This window comes from Crinia signifera, chromosome 8 (assembly GCF_055691185.1).
Source record: "Crinia signifera chromosome 8, ASM5569118v1, whole genome shotgun sequence".
Taxonomy (NCBI): Eukaryota; Metazoa; Chordata; class Amphibia; order Anura; family Myobatrachidae; genus Crinia; species Crinia signifera.
This window is the reverse complement of record NC_139224.1, coordinates 30245172-30259097: the sequence shown is the minus strand read 5'-3', so window position 1 is coordinate 30259097 and position 13926 is coordinate 30245172. Positions and strand designations below refer to the sequence as shown.

General features: G+C 47.2%; 1 protein-coding gene across 3 annotated transcripts in view; it reads left to right on the top strand.

Annotated features, from left to right (window-relative positions):
* PTPRG (protein tyrosine phosphatase receptor type G) overlaps window positions 1-13926 on the top strand; it is a 407379-nt gene that overhangs the window by 262527 nt on the left and 130926 nt on the right. For all 3 annotated transcript variants that reach the window (XM_083156071.1, XM_083156070.1, XM_083156072.1), the window contains exon 7: window positions 12907-13064. In XM_083156071.1, the coding sequence (XP_083012197.1) occupies window positions 12907-13064 (158 nt within the window). The remainder of the gene's footprint in view (window positions 1-12906; window positions 13065-13926) is intronic.

Sequence of the window (13926 nt, the reverse complement as noted above, 5' to 3'; positions counted from 1 at the left end):
GTTTTTTCCACATTTATTTTCAAGTTTGTTATTTTGGGGCGCTGTAGTGACCACACAGCTGTCCTGCTTCGTGGGTGTCAGGGGAAGGGTCAGTCCCCGACCTCTTCAGGTGCAGAGCTGACCCTGCTACAGGACAATCCAGTCCTGCGTGGGACTTGTCACCGCACAGCATTGCGCTGTAGCGAGCAAGTCCCCTAGCCGCCGCACACCCCTGACAGGTCTGAAGACATCGGTGGTGAGTACAGGCTGGGGGTCCCACAAGGGGTCCCCGCAGCCATTTCTGGTGCGGCAAGACGACGGCTAGTAATGGCGGCTCTCCAGCAGGGACCGCGTGAACACCGCGTCTGATAACTGGCATAGGGGTGCTGCCGCTGGACCACCAGGGACACCCCTCAGGGTATAATGTATAATGTATGATATATATATTTTACACCTTTAATAATGTCAGTATAATTCTTTGTAAGCGCCAGCTCCGTGTAAGGGGGCGGGGCTTCACTCAGAGCGGGACCAAGCTCTGCTGGGCGCGCGCTGTCACTTCCTGCTTCTTCACACGCTGCCAGACTCCATTACAGGGCTCCTCACTGGCGTGGTGGATCCGGGTACTTGCAGCACGGCAGAGACAGCAGGTTTTTATAGCGATTTAGCGCTGCTGCGCTATCTAGCTTAGTCAGACACTGTGTTGTTTATATCACTGTGTTTAGCGTTACCAGCTCACCCAGATCTGTGAGTTCAGGTTAAGGGTGCACTTGGCTCCCCAATTGCTCTGTTTTTTCCCCACTGTTTAGTTACAGACACAGCATAAAGCAAGCACATAGTCTGTTTTCACTCAGAGGAAACACATCCAGCAGTGTGTGCACGTGTGTGACTGCGTGGGGGTTGTGTTTGTTACTATCTCATCATGGTGAAAAAGTTCACTTGTATGGTGTGTAGCACCAAGTTTGTGCCCAAGTCACAGTCCCAGGTTACTTGTGAGGCTTGTATGTCACCACAGCCCAGTAGTGCTGACACCCAGATCAGTGGGGTTCCCCCACAGCTTGCGGGGCAACCGCAGGCAGACGAGCAGGAGCCTGCGTGGGCCTCCAACATAAAGACCTTGTTGGATTCTGTGGCTTCACAGCTTTCCACTAACACTCAGCAAACGCAGAGGGTTCAGAGGGAATTATCCATGTTATCTGCTAGGGTGGATATTCTTCATACCCAAAATGTACCTCCCCCGCCCGCACAGCCTCAAAAGAGGCAGGCTACTGCTATGGATCCTGACACAGATGAGGACGATGAGGACATATTGGAGGAGGGTGAGGAGCAGGGTCTGCAGGAACCAGCTCCTGAGACGGCAGTACATGGTCCCGAGCCCCTTATCAGGGCCATTAGGGATGTTTTAGATCTCCCTGTAGAGGCATCCACAGAAGGAGACCCTTTCTTCATGACCCAGAAGAAACAGCCAGTGTACTTCCCTGAGCAGGCAGAGTTAGAAACTGCTTTCAGGGCTGCATGGCAAAACCCTGATAAGAGGTTTACTCTTTCAAAAAGGTTCACAAATGCTTATCCCTTTGAACCTTTGGGCAGAAAGAAATGGGAGGAGCCACCGGTAGTGGACTCCTCTGTTTCCCGCCTCTCTAAGAAGGTGTTGTTACCAGTCCCAGGGGTATCCACCCTTAAGGACGGGGCGGACAGAAGGCTGGAAGCTACCCTCAAGTCCATATATACGGCTAGTGGAGCATCCCAGCGTCCAGTTTTAGCCAGCTGCTGGATGGCCAAGGCTATTCATACCTGGTCAACCCAGATTCAGGAAGGCTTGTTGGGTGACATGACTGTGGCCCAGATAGGGGACAGCCTGCGTCACATTCAGGACACCGCAAAAATACTGTGCGAGGCACAAAAGGAATTGGGCGCAATCAACGCGCGCAATTCAGCCATGGCGGTGTCAGCCAGACGGGCCTTGTGGCTGCGGCAGTGGTCTGCAGATGTAGACTCAAAGAAGAGTGTGGAGGGTATTCCCTTTACAGGAGAATGGCTGTTTGGCAGTGAATTAGACGGTTGGATTTCCAAAGCCACGGCAGGAAAGTCTACCTTTCTCCCATCAGCCCCCACGGTTGCAAAGCGTACCTTCACAGGTGCTTCCCAGCAGTCCTTTCGTGTGAACAGGTTTCGCCCCAAGGCTAGGGGCGCCTCCAATGCCAGCAGGGGCACGAGAGGCAAGTTTAGGAAGCCTAACACCTCCAACACCCAGGACCGTCCAAATGCCGCGACTTCCTCTAAGCCTGCAGCATGACGGGGTTTTCCCGCCACGAGACTCTCTCGCGGTGGGAGCGCGATTGTTGCATTTCAGCCATGTGTGGGACGCCTCGGGTCTGGATACCTGGGCCAGAGGTCTCATTTCTCTAGGTTACAAGCTGGAATTCGACAAACCCCCTCCCAGACGATACTTCAGGTCGGCACTTCCAGCATCCCAGGAGGATCAGGTGCTCCTTCAGGGGGCCATTACCAGGCTGCTTCAGTCTCAGGTAATTGTACCGGTGCCAGTCACGGAGCAGGGCCAGGGATATTATTCCAACTTATTCCTGGTACCGAAGCCAGACGGCTCAGTAAGACCCATCCTGAATCTAAAGTCACTGAACCCCTTCCTGCGCGTGTTCAAGTTCAGGATGGAGTCCTTGCGCTCTGTGATCGCCAGCCTAGAAAGAGGGGAGTTCCTGGCCTCTATAGACGTCAAAGACGCCTATCTACACATTCCTATCTGGCCCCCACACCAAATCTATCTCAGGTTTGCCTTGGGGAACAACCATTACCAATTCCGGGCGTTACCTTTCGGCCTGTCGACAGCCCCGCGGGTTTTCACAAAGGTAATGGCGGAAATGATGTCACTACTCAGGCTCCGAAGGGTGAATGTAGTGCCTTACCTGGACGATTTGCTAATAAAAGCAGGGTCGGCGGAGGCTTTAAGCAGTGCTCTCAATCTGTCCATACAGGTGCTAAGAGACCACGGGTGGATCCTAAACATGCCCAAATCATCGCTGGTTCCAACCCAGAGGATGGTTTTCTTGGGCATGATCCTGGATACATCAGAACAAAAAGTTTTTCTGCCGATGTAAAAAGTCACTGCAATACAACAGCTGGTCAGGGAGGTCCTGCAGTCACCTCTGGTACAGATCCATCTTTGCCTCCGGCTTCTAGGCAAGATGGTGGCTTCATTCGAAGCAATACAATTTGGCCGCTTCCATTCCAGGACCTTTCAATTGGATATTCTGACAAAATGGTCCGGCTCCCCCCTGCATATGCGCAGAAGGATTGGCCTTGCAACAAGAACCAGGATCTCGCTACAGTGGTGGCTAGATTCATCCAATTTGTTGGCAGGCAGACGGTTTCAGATCCAGGACTGGATTCTGGTAACCACGGACGCCAGCCTGAGGGGCTGGGGAGCTGTGACACAGGGAGTCCGCCTACAGGGTCGATGGTCTCCACTGGAGTCAGGCCTTCATATCAACAAGCTGGAGTTGAGGGCGGTCTACTATGCCCTGTTACAGGCAGCTCCATTGTTACAGGGAAAGGCGATCCAGGTCCAGTCGGACAATGCCACCACTGTGGCCTATATAAATCGGCAGGGTGGTACCAAGAGCATGCCCTGCATGAGAGAAGCGTCAAAAATTCTGTCCTGGGCGGAACAGAATGTCCAGGCCCTGTCTGCCATTTTTATCCCGGGGGTCGACAATTGGGAGGCAGACTTCCTGAGTCGTCACGATCTTCACCCGGGGGAGTGGGGCCTTCACACTCAAGTGTTCAATGCCATAGTGGATCTGTGGGGGCTCCCTCAGATCGACCTGATGGCTTCACGATTGAACCACAAGGTAGCAATGTACTGTGCACGGACCAGAGACCCAGGGGCGATAGCCGTGGACGCTCTCACCTGGACCTGGGATTTCCAATTGGTGTACCTCTTCCCACCTCTCCCATTGTTGGCTCGGGTGCTAAAGCGGCTCCGGCATCAGGGGACGGAGGCCATACTGGTGGCACCAGACTGGCCAAGAAGGGCCTGGTACGGGGACATTCAGGCCATGCTAGTGGAAGACCCGTGGCGTCTGCCCCTAAGAGAAGACCTGCTCCTCCAGGGCCCGTTCGTCTTCCAGGACTTACAGCGGCTACGTTTAACGGCCTGGAGGTTGAGCGGCAGATCTTAGTCCACAAGGGTCTCCACCCCTCTGTCGTCACTACAATGATAAAAGCCAGGAAGCCGGTTACGGCTGCTCATTATCATGTAATATGGCGCAGATATATTGCCTGGTGTGAGAAGAATGACTTGCCTCCGGACAGTTTTCGATTAAACAGTCTGCTACGTTTCCTTCAGGCTGGCCTGGATAAGGGACTCAGATTGGGTTCCTTAAAGGTCCAAATCTCCGCACTATCTGTGTTTTTTCAGAAAAAGATTGCGGCCTTGCCTGAAGTGCAAACCTTCTTACAGGGGGTGCTCAGGATTCAGTCCCCCTTTGTGCCTCCCACTGCACCATGGGATTTGGAAGTAGTTCTTACTTTCTTAAAATCAGCCCGGTTTGTTCCACTGGAAGAGTCTGAGCTGCGACACCTCACTTGGAAGACTGTTGTTCTGCTGGCGCTAGCTTCGGCCAGGAGGGTGTCCGAGCTCGGGGCCTTGTCTTGTCGGAGCCCTTACCTTGTGTTCCACAACGATAGGGCGGAACTCAGGACTAGACCACAATTCCTTCCAAAGGTGGTGTCAGGGTTCCACCTAAACCAACCTATTGTGGTTCCTTCTAGCGCGACACACCCAGATATACCGGATACCTTGGATGTAGTCCTCACCCTTAAGGGGTATGTCAAGCGCACAGCTAGGATCCGTAAGACGGACAGCCTGTTTGTGCTTTATGATGCGCAGAAGAAGGGTTTACCTGCTTCAACGCGTACCATTGCCAGGTGGATAAGATGTACTATCCAACAGGCTTATGCATCAGCTGGTTTGTCGCTTCCTTTTTCAGTAAAGGCTCATTCAACCAGGTCTGTAGGTACCTCTTGGGCGGCTGCTCGAGGGGTGTCGGCAATGCAGCTATGCAGGGCCGCAACTTGGTCAGGGCAACACACATTTGTGAAGTTCTACAAGTTTGACACCCTGGCCAGGGAGGATTCCCAGTTCGGGAATGCGGTTCTACAGCAGAATCCGCACGTTCCCACCCGTTCTGGTAGCTTTGGGACCTCCCCATAGTAGTGAAGCCCAGTATCCCATTGGACGGTAGAGAAAATAGGATTTTGGGTACCTACCGGTAAATCCTTTTCTCGTAGTCCATATGGGATACTGGGAGCCCGCCTCAGTGCGGCTTTTTCTGCTGTCAGATCTACTTTATGGTTAGGCTTATTGCCTTGTTTTCTATAGGATAAATATGTCTATAGATTGTTCTAGTTACAGGTGTCCTCTTAAGTTGTTAGGATTCACCTCTCTTATATGTTTTTTGTTCGTTTGGGTGTGCTGGATGAATCTCACCACAATACATTATCACATACTCCTCACATGCTCTCCTTCGGCACAGTTTTTGCATTAACTGACTAGTGGAGGGAGATTGAGGGGAGGAGCCAGTGCACCCACACTGAAAGTTTTTTTATGTGCCTGTCTCTCCTGCGGAGGTCTCAATCCCCATAGTAGTGAAGCCCAGTATCCCATATGGACTACGAGAAAAGGATTTACCGGTAGGTACCCAAAATCCTATTTTTTCGCGGTTTTGTCAAGAATTTCACAGTAAGTCGACATGGAAAATGTATCAGTGTACCGCTTCCGCCAGCATGGCTTACTGCACTCGCCATGCTTCGGCCGGGATGCCTCGCTGCCCCCAGCACACTATTATATTCTCCCTACACACCCTAGAGCAGGGCTGGGCAACACCGGCCCTCCAGATGTTAATGAACTACACATCCCAGGATGCTTTGCATTAGTTTTGCTATGTGGCCATGCTGAAACTGATGCAAGGCATCCTGGGATGTGTAGGTCATTAACATCTGGAGGGCCGGTGTTGCCCAGCCCTGCCCTAGAGGATGATAGGGTATGAAATACCGCCTGTCGGTACATGTCGACTCAAAAAAAAAAATGAAAAACTCATGTTGACCTTTTGATTGTCTACCTTGCCATTATCGCCCTAATGCTTGTGTCGACCTTAGCCAGACACCCAACGGCAACTGAGATTGTCCGAGAGGTGTAGTATTCCTTTTCTTTCTTTATAGTTGACACATTGGGGGTTATTCTAGTTCACTTGCAATGGCACAATCACTCTCTTATGGACAAAACCATATGCACTGCAGGTGGGGCTGATGTGCAGAGAAAGTTAGTTATTTTTTTTTTGGGGGGGGGGGGGTGGTTTGTACTTCAAACTGATCTGCAGTGTAAAAATAAAGGGGCCAGTATTTACCCTGCACAGAAAAAATAAAACACCCAAATGTAACTCTCTCTGCACAAGTTACATCAGCCCCACCTGCCGGGCACATGGTTTTGTCCATAAGAGAGTGATTGTGCCTTTGTGAGTGAACTAGAATAACCCCCATTATTCACATGATGTTTGGGGGTGGAAACCTGCGGTTTTCTGGGTGTGGCTGAAAAACGCAGGCGTGTCCAGGCAGGGTGGGTCTGTGCCGTCAGCGCTGACCACTTCCAGCCTGTCACAGTTTCAGATTGGTGGAAGAGTCAGATTTGCACAGGGGGGCAAGTACTCTACGATGTTCCAGGATTTACCACTGGATTTGCAAATGAACTGCGATTAACGATGCATTTTCATTTTTGCAATGGACGTAAATGTTTTTTTTCTGGGCTTGTTTTTTATATATAGAGATCCATGATGAATTTGGCCCCTTGTTATAATTTTCCAACCACGTTAACTATAATTGCGAACAATAAAGTGCGCCAAGTGCTGCAGTAGTGGAACGTGGCACCTGGCCGGAAGCATGGTGAGCAAAGCGGGTCCACGTGCTCAGGTGTTGACATTTTCACCATAAAGGTGAAAAACTCATGCCTACCCTGTCCATGTAGACCTTACTGTCGACTCCATGGTGCACACCCGCAATTGTCACCCTGTGATGTTTTTGCATGGAAAATACACAAATGCATTTGAGAAAAAATCCTTCATTCCTTGTTAAATGGATCCTTTGACGTATTAATAAGTTGCTGCTACCATAGATACTTTATAATTTATTTGGCGTAAGACTATTTTTACATTTTGTCATTTCTGCAGGTATACGTTCTGCCTCAAAAGCATGTTTGATATTACTTCGCCATTTTTATCACATTTTATATTTTCACTTCTATATATGTGGGCATCATACCTTTGCGATGAGCCCAACAAGACAAAAGGAAGCCGGCAGGAGTTAAGTGGTTTGTTTTATACTATACACCAGGGGTGGGGAACCTTTGGCCCTCCAGCTGTTGTTGAACTGCACATCCCAGCATGCCCTTCAACAGTTTTGCTTTTTGGCCATACTAAAACTGTTGCAGGGCAGGCTGGGAAGTGTAGTCCAACAACATCTGGAGGGCCGAAGGTTCCCCAACCCTGCTTATACACAATGGACCCCCAAAACACAGTGTAATGCTGTGGACGCACAGTGTGATTTGCACTGTCCATTTTGACTATATAGTCCAAATTGCATAGTGCAGATTGCACAGTGTGTGGCAGTCTATTTCTGCTATCTTGGAATAAGGGCCATGCTGGTAATTGCAGCATAGCCCCCACCACGCTGTCCCTCCCCGCCTGCCATGTGATACCGGCACTCCGCCGGATATCGAATCAGTATAACCGCCAAAACTTTATCATGTGTACATACCATTAAGTTGTGCACACACGGTGCAATTGGCTTGATATTTTATCCCTATTCGATTAGGATAGGATTGCACGGCAAGCAAGACTCATTCTATTTTGACTATATAGTACAGATCTGTGCTAAATAGTCTTGCCTGCACAGTATATTTTTCTATTTGATTTCAATAGGGACCAATTGCGGCTGAACACTGTTCGATGTTTTTTTTTATTTCGATTTCAAGTGTGTAGTCCAAATCAAATTGAAAGCTAGTCAAAAGGTGTGTACAGGGCATTAGATGGATTTGCCATTGATGGTAGAGGTTCGATGTTACATGACAGCTGATGGCAGAGATCTGGTGATCAAAATGGGGCTGGGGTTTGAGTCTCGCGGCACTCAACCCCCATCACATATTTTGCAGTCCAGCTGTCCAGTGATTTGATCCATTGATGATATTCCATTATGCGGCCTGTTCTTGGAGATGGCAACAAAAACTATTAATTGCCATAAAACAGTCAGTTACTTAGCGGCTGTTTTATCAACAAGTTTTAAAATCCTACTACTTCTGTATGATAAATGGTGTTCCGACCAATCGGCTCCTGTGCTTGGTTTGAAAGTTGGCAGTTGGGGCTGCAGCACCATTTATCATAACTCATTCATAAATCAGTCCCTACATCTTAACCCTTTGAGTGCCAGCATCTCTGAGAGATGAGCAAAATGTCTGCTAAAAGTGCCTGTGTCGCTCACATTTGTTATATAAATTCAAATAAAAAATGTTTTGTAAAAAAAAAAAAAGATTATATTTCCTATATACGGTGAACATTACAGGTCATTATGATGAATACAAATATTTGCTTGGCAATTTTCACACCTATTTTGAAAAATTCCCTTGGCACCCAAAGGGTTAAGCTTGCTGTGACATCGCTGGCGATGCCAGTGGGAATGCACCAACCTGCTTATTGTAGGGAACGCCGTATATTATTCAGTCGTATACTGTACGCTCCCTCCTGCTAAGCTGCTTTATGAACAAAGTCATAGGATCAAATTTATTTAAATGTAAACATTTATATTATCTACTGAACATTTCCTCCTTGCCTGACTTGTTTGTGTAATGCCTCTCTTTCCCTGCATCACTTCTCACAAGATACTCTAAAAAATTTGCATTAAGCTTCATAAAAATGAATGTTTAAATCAGGTGACAATCTGCTGCACGAGGTGTCCTTTCCGCTAACCAATAAACACCGCTGGCTTTATGTGAACTACAGATTACATTTATAGATAGGTTTAGAAGTTCTTATAGCCCCATAGACCTTGAAATCCTCAATCAGTTTGCATATGCTATGCAGCAGAGGCTTAAATTCATCCCAGTTGCCTGGAGGCAAAATAAATATACACCTTATATAAATGTGTGTATGTATTTGTGTGTGTATATGTCTAGCTTTAGATTGTAAGCTTGCAGCAGGGCTCTCCTACCTCCAAGTCTGTCTGTTACCCAGTTTGTTTTATCACGGTCTACCATTGTAAAGCGCAACGGAATCTGCTGCTATAAATAAATACTAAATATATATGTGTATGCATACCTCCCAACTGTCACGATTTTAGAGGGACAGTCCCAATTTTCGGGTCCTGTCCCGCTGTCCCACCCGCGGCAGGCATTGTCCCGCTGCGGGGGGTGGCAGTTGGGAGACCCCCCAATCTAGTAGAATAGACGCTGTGCGCATGCGCACAGCGTCTATTCTCGTATGAAAATGAGGTTGCGGCTAATTAGCATAAGCCGCACCCTCATTTGCATACGCCCCACCCCCTTTTCGGGCGCTCGCGCGGCGAAGTGTCCCTATTTCTTCAGGTCAAAAGTTGGGAGGTATGGTGTATGTATGTATGTATGTGTATGTACACACACACACGAACAACCAGTACTTAGAACAATACACAGTACTTAGAACAATAATGCAAGTAACTGGCTCCGGTGCCTCCTCCATGAGGGCTTACTTCCTCTGTGATATAGTGGGTAAAGGAGTGGCACTCAGATACATGAAAAGTAGAAATGGTGGGACCAAGCTTTAATCCAAGGTCAACATTTCGGTGCCACACTGCCCTGTCGTCAGGACAATAATGACCCAAAATGATTGACCTGATGACGGGGCGGTGTGGCCCTGCAACGTTGACCCTGGATTAAAGCTTGGTCCCACCATTTCTACTTTTCAAGTGCCACTCCTTTACCCACTAATATATATATATAAATAATTGTAGAGAGAGAGAGAGAGAGAGAGAGAGAGATTATATTGTGAGTATCCCTTTTTTTGTCCATACTTATGTAGTGTAGTACCTTCATATAGCTAGAATTCACATTATTTTTAAGCAGGATGAAATAGCTCTATAATGAGGGTATCTGCTTCTAGTGAAAAAGCAATGTTTAGAATAAAGCGTGGGTCATGTGTATTCTGCTATGAGGGGGGAGTCAGCCACAGAAGCGAAATCATCTGCTTTCAGTTAACTGATTCATACTCGCAGTGGAGGAGAGGTGCCTCCTTGGCAGCAGGAGCCCGGCGGCAGATTAATCCATTGCCTCGCATAGTTACGCCTCTACAGCAGCATGCAGGTGATAAAGCAATTTGTGAAGTGTGTAGAATGTGACATGGTGGATAGAGGTATATTGAAGGTGTGTAATGAGAGGTACCCCCTGATTGGACAAAGGCCACAGCCATCCCCTTCTTGCCTAGGCAGCCTTCACTCTTGTTCTGTAGTATGAGGTGCTGCAAGGAAGCATTCAGGATAGATTTTAAATACTCATAAAAGCGAGGACTGAAAAGTACAAGTTCTTGTCTTTGCCATTCAATACTTATAAGCAGAGCCTAAAAATAACACCTTCAAATCTCTTCCTCCCGTCTGAAATACTTTTGCTGAATCTCAAATCCCGCACATTTGATTGTAGAGGGGAAAATAGACGGCTCTAGAGCGCTGAGCGCATGTTAAACAGCGCATTGTAATCCTCCTGCAGGTTCATCCTTCATTATGTTCTCCCAAATAGTTAAACTGAGGGACAGAATGAAATGGGATGTAGATGCCTAATACACTGTGTATTTAATATGAAAATCATCCATAATTCATGGGCGGAATTTGAATAACTTTGAATTTAGCATTCCTGTTCTTCTTTCACTTTGATGAACAATTAATTATTAAAAAATGATACTGTTGGCATATGGTGGAGACTTCTGTATCGTCTCTGCCTTCCTCAACATAGCACAGTCTCTGTGATTCTGCTACGGAGAGCTGTAACATGAGGGCTGCCGAGCCATTGAGGCATCTATACGCATTCGGTACGGTACATCATTTTGTGCACTTCCGTTTAGGATTCCTTTGTTGCCATTTGTCACACACTGAACGATCGGCATGATATCAAGGTATCTTTTTAGGGGGTCCACCAGTGCAGATAGAAATAATTTGAATACCAAGGTAGTTTAACAATGTCCTAAATGGCGTACCGTACTCACTGTATATACAGGAGCTTGACGCCTATAAAGGTTTCTTTTGTTGACACACTATACGAAAGTATCCAAATATCACAAATAGGTGCCTACCATACTCATACTGTGTGGGTAGGTGGGATAAACATATAGTGGTTTCTTTGAATGTAGCCAGGTCTCTCAACTTCTTATCAACCCCATCCCAGGGTATGCAGTATATACCCGGATCATAGCTGTATGTAGGAACTGCTGTGCTTTGCTTTATCATTTCAGCTTATTTATTTATTTTTTTCTTGGGGTGGGAGCAAAGTTTTAGTCATGGATGTTGCTGATGCTGACTTGGGGAAAGGGGTTAAATAAAATCCATTACATTTACAGTCCAAAACAATTGCATTGGATCATCGTAGTCTCTACAAAAGACGTCATAGGAAGTACTATAAGTGTGTGTTGGCTCTTCACTTCTTAATGGCATTTTTATTTAATGTTCTTATACTTCAGCTCCCTCTCTGAGTTCACATTCTGTCTTCAGTGTCTATTAAGAATCCGGTCTTGCTTACTCTGCAGAGATAAACATTGAACAGAATATGTAATACACACTTCTCTCTTCTCCTCTGTTTCAATGAAAGACTTACTGAATTGTCACGAGTTGATTCCTTTTCATATGGGCCATATGCAGGGGAGGTAGCCATTTTACCTGAGCCTCTATTCAGGGGACTGCAGCCTTCCAACCCAGTAGGAACTAGTGACATCAATGTGGTCATCTTATGTGATGCCATACCGGAAATGCAGCCTTAGTGGTGCCACTACCTCTATGTAAAAAGGCTGCATGCATTGTATAAGATGTCTATTTGCACTAAGCACATGCTTGCTTACTAGGGTCAAAGGGCAAGTGCAGGGTGGGACGTGGTTTATTTTGTCATGACCACGCACATCCACCTGAGCAATGCCGTGCTTGGTGTCATTGTGCAATGGCGGCATGACTATAATAGAGTGATTCACAACAAATCCTAACGTTATGGCCCTAGGCACTCCACTAGGGAAGTGGGCGGGTCCGGGAGGATGGCCTACACTCCAAGGAGCCAGGGTATTCTCCCAAAAATTTGGAACCTATGTTTCGTTCACGAAGAACCATCAGGAATGTTCTTAATGAATGGAAGAGCGCTATCCACTATAAATACCTGCATCTGCGACTTTCATATTTTCGTGCTACCACTGTGTACCGGATCGCAGCTGCATTGGCATTTGTGAACATCAAAAAATCAGGGTGACCTGCAGTGCGAGTTCCCTGATCACGCTAAAAGTGTACAGCGAGCCGGATCACCTGGAGAGGGAAGCTCTGCCAATAATTCCAGCTCCAGTTTACATTGTTACAGTTTCAAGCATATGGACGCAGCTTGAATCTGTGTTCAGTAACCTAGATCGGATTTGGGTTTTTGGTGTGAATGGGGTTTTCTGGGTACTAGAGTCTAACACACTGGCAAAAAGGAATTGCACCACTATTTATACACTGTAATACAGCAATGTCATAAACAGAACAATGAATGAAATGGACCATTTGTACACTGTACTTGTGTCAGAGGAGTTGTCGGGAAGTTTCCATGGTGGTCAGGACCAAGTAACCTCAATGCTTTGTTCCTTAATCATTTTGTTTGTTTTGTCGTTACAGAGAAGGAAACTTTTCTAGACCCGTTCATCTTACGGAACTTATTACCGTCGTCGCTGAGCAGTTTTTACCGATACACAGGCTCCCTAACAACACCTCCGTGTAGCGAGATCGTGGAGTGGGTGGTCTTCAGCAGGCCGGTCCCAATCTCTTACCAGCAGGTAAGTTACAGGCACATGGTGGTGTTTCCTGCGCAGATAAGGGTTTTTGCTGTTCCCTCTTCCTAATCTTCTAATTGGTGTTCACAACTATGCCAGCTATGAAACCCAAATCCATGGTGTAGGGTGGCACCGAGCAAAGAGATCCTTTAAGCTGCCTTCTCATTAGATTAAACATAGGTAACCTGGGAATCTTCTCCTTCCAGTATATACAGATGTGTCCTCACACAGTACTGCTGCAGTCGCACCAAATGGCCCCCACGACGCGGCAGGTACCCATGAGAGAGACTGCTAGCACCGGGTATCTATTTTTGACGAAACTCTGTCTTTGTTGCAACACAGCACTTGTGTATCTGGGGTAGATTTACTGAGAAGTGAGCCAGAGGAGACGTGGCCCATGGCAACCAATCAGCACTGAAGTAACATCTATAATTTGCATAATATAAAATTATAGAGGGCAGCTTATTGGCTGCCATGGGCCACTTCTCCTCTGGCTCACTACTCCTCCCTTATCACTGCCACATACATCACCCCCATTGTGTGCAACGGGGCCACTGAATCTGTATATGAAGTGCTACAATGTAGGAGGTTGTTGTTTTTTTTACACTACAAGTTCCGTTTACAGACTTGGTCACACAAAATATACAAGTGTTGCATATAATGTTTATCAGTACTGTCTCCTAGTGACATTGTGTTGCACAAAGATGTATTTTCTGCAAAAACAGCACCCAACCCAAGCAGAGTTACACTGGATCTGGCAACCCGCTCTCACCAGGCCTCACGCAGTGCATGGGGCATTAAGACTGGTTATATGGGGACACGTGTAGCTTAGATCAGTCTTCCTAGTGTCTCCATTCCCTTCCAC